We start from the raw sequence: 7,009 nt of genomic DNA, 5'->3' as shown, positions 1-7,009 counted from the left end.
CAGAATAAACAAAATGTTGTAGATACAAAAAGATGGAGTATTACTCAGTCTTTAAAGGAAAATTCTGACACATGTCACAACATGAATGAATCTTATGCTAAGTGAATTAAACCAGAGGTGAAAAGACAGACTGTACAATTCAACTTGAAAAAAGTATCTAGAATAATCTAATCTGTGCAAACATAGAGTAGAATAATGGTTACCAGGGACTGAGGACAGATGAAAATGGAGTTTCTTAATGGGTACAGACTTCCATCTTTGCCAGATGAAAAAGTTCTGGAGATTGATGCACAATGTGATAAAAATGATTAAGATCGTAAAATTTTATGTTGTATTCATTTTACCATGATATTTTTTTTTAAAGTGTCTGATGATTTCTAGACTATATCTGATTTTGTCTCTTTAGCTGTTTTTTTTTTCTTCTTTTTTGGCGAACTTTTCAATATTGTTTGTTATGCTGTTGTTTGTTGCTCATTTGTAATGAAGTAAACTCTTTTTCACAGGAAATGGAAGAGTTTGTTCAGAGCTCTGGAGAAAATGGTATTGTGGTGTTTACTTTGGGGTCAATGATCAGTAACATAACAGAAGAAAAAGTCAATGTAATTGCATCAACCCTTGCCCAGATTCCACAAAAAGTAGGTAAAGTAACTTAATAGTGGATAAGTACTTAAGGAAACCATTAAATTCTGTAAAAAGCCTGATTACAGATATATTATGTAAGAAGGACAAACTATTAAGGTATCTCCAAATTATCTGGTTATATATATATATATAAAACAAAATATATATGGTAGATGGTAGAACAGTACATAGAATGTCTTCAACTGACATTAAGTTTAGATTAACACTGTAATCACAAAGAAAAATATTTAAGAGATGCAGTGTGAATTTTGGTATTGTAATGGTAGTGTGGACAGGAAAAAAAATCACCAAATTCTGTCTTGTTATTTGCCCATTTTCCCTGAGGACTCCTGAAGACATGACACATAGATGTTCTCAGGAGTTGAATTTTCATGGTATATGTAGCCTCTCAATATTAAGCAATATTGATAAAAGTCTGGAGTGCTTCTTGCAGTTTGTACTTGCCAGGTCGCTTTTACATTCCCTAAGTTTTGGAACAGATCTAATCAGTGTGCTTTCTAGGTTGCTATTCAGAGAAAGGTTGGCTTCTCTTAATTGTTTATGCTAATTTTTTGCTGAAAAACTAAGTTACTTTACATTCACAGATCAAATAGAAGTTAAACACAAATAAATTATAATCTAGTTTATGAGAACTGCTAGAATTACAAAACTGGTCCTTACTTTGCTATGATACCTAGAGACCATATTAATCAATACTAAGTGCTTTCTGCTTCATTGTTGAAGCATTCAAGGTCAGTTGAATAACTTTAGTGACACTATTTTGAAACTTTTTCAACAGCCTTGTTGTCCCTTACAAATTACCAACCAACTCTTTTTTTCTAGGGGTAAAACATTTCTAAGCCTAGTATGATAATAGTGGTAATAATCGGGTGGTGGTGGTTTAGTCAATGTCGTGTCCGACTCTTATGATCCCATGGACTGTAGCCTGTCTTGCTTCTCCCCGTGGGATACTCCAGGTAGGATTATTGGAGTTGGTTGCCATTTCTTTCTCCAATAATCTGGATTCATGTAAAAAAAATTCCAGTTGTCATTCTTTTTGGAAGTAGTGTTTAACAATTTGTAATATGAATGAAGTTATATTTCCTAGACAGCCCTAATTAACTTATTTTTAATAAACTATAAATAAGCAGAGCATTTCTCTTAATTTGCAGATTGCATGCATTTTCTTCTTTGCAATCAAAAATTGTAAAATTCTAATAAAATAAGTTGTATTAACATTTGGATATAAGTAAGCACTTCAAAAAAGGAAAATGGCTGTCTCAGGAGGCCTTAAAAATAGCTGTGAAAAGAAGACAAGTGAAAAGCAAAGGAGAAAAAGAAAGATATAAGCATCTGAATGCAGAGTTCCAAAGAATAGCAAGAAGAGATAAGAAGGCCTTCCTCAGCGATCAACTCAAAAAAATAGAGGAAAACAACAGAATGGAAAAGACTAGAGATCCCTTTAAGAAAATTACAGATAGCAAGGGAATATTTCATGCAAAGATGGGCTCGATAAAGGACATAAATGGTATGGACCTAACAGAAGCAGAAGATATTAAGAAGAGGCGGCAAGAATACACAGAAGAACTGTACAAAAATGATCTTCATGACCAAGATAATCATGATGGTATGATCACTCACCTAGAGCCAGATATCCTGGATATGAAGTCAAGTGGGCCTTAGAAAGCATCACTACGAACAAAGCTAGTGGAGGTGATGGAATTCCAGTTGAGCTATTTCAAATCTTGAAAGATGATGCTGTGAAAGTGCTGCACTCAATATGCCAGCAAATTTGGAAAAGTCAGCAGTGGCCACAGGACTGGAAAATGTCAGCTTTTGTTCCAATCCCAAAGAAAGGCAATGCCAAAGAATGCTAACAACTACCACACAATTGCACTCATCTCACACACTAGTAAAGTAATGCTTAAAATTCTCTAAGCCAGGCTTCAGCAATACGTGAACCGTGAACTACCAGATGTTCAAGCTGGTTTTAGAAAAGGCAGAGGAACCAGAGATCAAATTGCCAACATCTGTTGGAACATTGAGAAAGCAAGAGAGTTCCAGAAAAACATCTATTTCTGCTTTATTGACTATGCCAAAGCCTTTGACTGTGTGCATTGCAATAAACTGTGGAAAATTCTGAAAGAGATGGGAATACCAGAACATCTGACTTGCCTCTTGAGAAATCTGTATGCAGGTCAAGAAGCAACAGTTAGAACTGGATATGGAACAACAGACTGGTTCCAAATAGGAAAAGGAGTACGTCAAGGCTGTTTATTGTCACCCTGCTTATTTAACTTATATGCAGCGTACATCATGAGAAACACTGGGCTGGAAGAAGCACAAGCTGGAATCAAGATTGCCGGGAGAAATATCAATAACTTAGATATGCAGATGGCACCACCCTTATGGCAGAAAGTGAAGAGGAACTAAAAAGCCTCTTGATGAAAGTAAAGAGGAGAGTGAAAAAGTTGGCTTAAAGCTCAACATTCAGAAAACTAAGATCATGGCATCCGGTCCCATCACTTCATGGGAAATAGATGGGGAAACAGTGGAAACAGTGTCAGACTTTATTTTGGGGGCCTCCAAAATCACTGCAGATGGTGACTGTAGCCATGAAATTAAAAGACACTTACTCCTTGGAAGAAAAGTTATGACCAACCTAGATAGCATATTGAAAAGCAGAGACATTACTTTGCCAACAAAGGTCCATCTAGTCAAGGCTATGGTTTTTCCTGTGGTCATGTATGGATATGAGAGTTGGACTGTGAAGAAAGCTGAGCGCCGAAGAATTGATGCTTTTGAACTGTGGTGTTAGAGAAGACTCTTGAGAGTCCCTTGGACTGCAAGATCCAACCAGTCCATTCTGAAGGAGATCAGCCCTGGGATTTCTTTGGAAGGAATGATGCTAAAGCTGAAACTCCAGTACTTTGGCCACCTCATGCGAAGAGTTGGCTCATTGGAAAAAGACTCTGATGCTGGAGGGATTGGGGGCAGGAGGAGAAGGGGACAACCGAGGATGAGATGACTGGATGGCATCACTAACTCGATGGACGTGAGTCTGAGTGAACTCCGGGAGATGGTGATGGACAGGGAGGCCTGGCATGCTGCAATTCATGGAGTCGCAAAGAGTCGGACATGATTGAGCAACTGAACTGAACTGAACTGAAGCACTTCTATAACAGTTAAAAAGAAATTGGTGGATATATTTGAAAATGAAAGAATACAAACTAAAACAAAAATATGTGGTTTATTGGTAATTTGCCATAGTGTTTCTGCAATAGAAATAAGTTCTAAAAATGTCTTAAATATTTGAATTTGTCATTGAAAACCTATTTGTCTGTGTCATCATATGTGACATGTCATAACTGCATTCCATCTCAGATTGAACCTAAAAATGAGCACATCAAATGTGAGTGTTGCTATTAAGTAGTGTATTAACAGTTATTATCAATTAAAGCCTTATTCTTTGATTTATTTATCTGTTATACAGAGGCATTTAAATTTGATTCAAAAAATTTTAACACTATGACTTTGAAGTTGAACTCATGGAATAAGGTATTTCCTTTACCTTAACAGGTTCTCTGGAGATATGACGGCAAGAAACCGGATACCCTAGGGCCCAATACCCGTCTGTATAAGTGGATCCCCCAAAACGACCTTCTTGGTAAGACTTGGCAGAAGTAACATGAGTAACGGGTAAGCAAAGTGATACTACCTCAATACGAAACAAACATCCAACATTTATTATTCAAAAACTCCTTTGAGTTTAATTAAGAAAACTATATCCTTCATTGCTATTTCCAACCCCAGAGGGGGGGGGAAGAAAAAGGAGAAAAGTTAACAGCATTGTTTTATACATGGTCACATCCTTCACATGCAGAAGCAAAATATGTTTACTTTGGCTATAATTACTTTGCACTGTGAAATTTTAAGTAACTCTGTGCATTGTTCTGTCTCTGATTTCCCTCCTTATACCTATCTTTTCCACTTCTTCATTTCAGTTCAGTTCAGTCACTCAGTCATATCAGACACTTTGTGACCCCATGAACCGCAGCAGGCCAGGCCTCCCTGTCCATCACCAACTCCCGGAGTCTACCCAAACTCATGTCCATTGAGTTGATGATGCCATCTAATCATCCCATCCTCTATCATCCCCTTCTCCTCCTGCCCTCAATTTTTCCCAGCATCAGGGTCTTTTCCAATGAGTCAGCTCTTCACATCAGGTAGCCAAGGTATGGGAGTCTCATCCTCAACATCAGCCCTTCCAATGAACATTCAGGACTGATCTCCTTGAGGATGGACTGGTTGGATCTCCTTGCAGTCCAAGAGACACTCAAGAGTCTTCTCCAACACCACAGTTCAAAAATATCATTCTATGGCGCTCAGCTGTCTTCACAGTCCAATTCTCACATCCATACATGACCACTGGAAAAACCATAGCCTTGACTAGATAGACCTTTGTTGGGAAAGTTATGTCTTTGCTTATTAATATGCTACCTAGGTTGTTCATAACTTTCCTTCCAAGGAGTAAGCGTCTTTTAATTTCATGGCTGCAATCACCATCTGGAGTGATTTTGGAGCCCAGAAAAATAAAGTCTGACACTGTTTCCACGGTTTCCCCATCTATTTGCCATGAATTGATGGGACCAGATGCCATGCTCTTAGTTTTCTGAATGTTGAGCTTTAAGCCGTCTTTTTCACTCTCCTCTTTCATTTTCATCAAGAGGTTCTTTAGTTCTTCTTCACTTTCTGCATAACAGTGGTGTCATCTGCATATCTGAGGTTATTGTTATTTTTCCCAGCAATCTTGATTCCAGCTTGTGCTTCATCCAGCCCAGTGTTTCTCATAATGTACTATACATATAAGTTAAATAAGCAGGGTGACAATATACAGCCTTGATGTACTCTTTTTCCTATTTGGAACCAGTCTGTTGTTCCATGTCCAGTTTTAAATGTTGCTTCCTGATCTGCATACAGGTTTCTCAAGAGGCAGGTGAAGTGGTCTGGTATTCCCATCTCTTCCAGAATTTTCCACAGTTTATTGTGGTCCACACAGTCCAAGGCTTTGGCATAGTTAATAAAGCAGAAATAGATGTTTTTCTGGAACTCTCTTGCTTTTTTGAGGATTCATCGGATGTTGGCAATTTGATCTCTGGTTCCTCTGCCTTTTCTAAAACCAGCTTAATCATCTGGAAGTTCATGGTTCGCATATTGCTGAAGCCTGGCTTGGAGTATTTGAGCACCCTTAGGGATATTTTAAATGATACTTAAAAATAAGTGTTCCTCTTTTTATTACCTGTGGTGCTCCATTTTCTATCAGAAAACATCCATAGCTTTTACATCAAGTCGTCACACATTTCAAGATAAGTTGTAGCTTTTCCTTCCTCTAGTTCCACTGCCACTACCATTTACCCTTCTTGTTGCCTTGACATACTTCCTGTCAGACTAAATGGCTTCATTATTGTTTTAGAGATTATGTTTCTGACATGCCCTCCCTGTTTTTGTTGTAAAAATATTTTCTTTTACCCAGAATTCCCTTTCAGGTTTTTCACCTACTAATCTTGGATTCATTTGTGAAGTTCAAGTGACATAGCTCTTTATGAAGTCTTCACTCACCTCTCCAGCAGACTTCAGTTCAGTTCAGTTCAATTCAGTCGCTCAGTCATGTCCGACTCTTTGCAACCCCATGAATGGCAGCACGTCAGGCCTCCCCGTCCATCACCAACTCCCGGAGTTCACTCAGACTCACGCCCATCGAGTCAGTGATGCCATCCAGTCATCTCATCCTCGGTTGTCCCCTTCTCCTCCTGCCCCCAATCCCTCCCAGCATCAGAGACTTTTCCAATGAGCCAACTCTTCGCATGAGGTGGCCAAAGTACTGGACTTTCAGCTTCAGCATAATTCCCTCCAAAGAAATATCTGGGCCAGTCTCCTTCAGAATGGACTGGTTGGATCTCCTTGCAGTTCAAGGGACTCCCAAGAGTCCTTTCCAACACCACAGTTCAAAAGCATCAATTCTTCAGCGCTAAGCTTTCTTCACAGTCCAACTTTCACATCCATACATGACCACTGGAAAAACCATAGCCTTGACTAGAGGGACCTTTGTGGAAAAATAATGTCTCTGCTTTTCAATATTCTATCCAGCAGACTTAAGGATTTCTTATTCTGAATTCTGAAGCAATTTAAATACAGTTTTGTATGTTATCTAAAACACACTGCTTATTTCAGTTGCTTTATAATGCTCATTTCTCATTTTATTTTTAAGACTTAATAATTTTACTGAAATTCACTCAATTCTAGGTCACCCAAAAACCAAAGCCTTTATAACTCATGGTGGAACCAATGGCATTTATGAGGCCATCTACCATGGGATCCCTATGGTGGG

The 7,009-nt window shown here is 38.4% G+C and overlaps 1 protein-coding gene across 1 annotated transcript; it reads left to right on the top strand.

Annotated features, from left to right (window-relative positions):
- Positions 1-503: 503 nt before the first annotated feature.
- LOC120859542 (UDP-glucuronosyltransferase 2B31-like) lies at positions 504-7,002 on the top strand (the record flags this gene model as incomplete). The annotated part of the gene is made up of 3 exons (XM_040235616.1): positions 504-635; positions 4,201-4,288; positions 6,925-7,002. Coding segments are annotated over 3 exons (298 nt in total), but the record flags the coding sequence as incomplete, so codon positions are not given.
- Between the last annotated feature and the right edge of the window lie 7 nt (positions 7,003-7,009).

Source organism: Oryx dammah, unplaced genomic scaffold, assembly GCF_014754425.2.
Source record: "Oryx dammah isolate SB20612 unplaced genomic scaffold, SCBI_Odam_1.1 HiC_scaffold_1497, whole genome shotgun sequence".
NCBI lineage: Eukaryota > Metazoa > Chordata > Mammalia > Artiodactyla > Bovidae > Oryx > Oryx dammah.
This window is presented reverse-complemented; position numbering and strand designations above follow the sequence as displayed.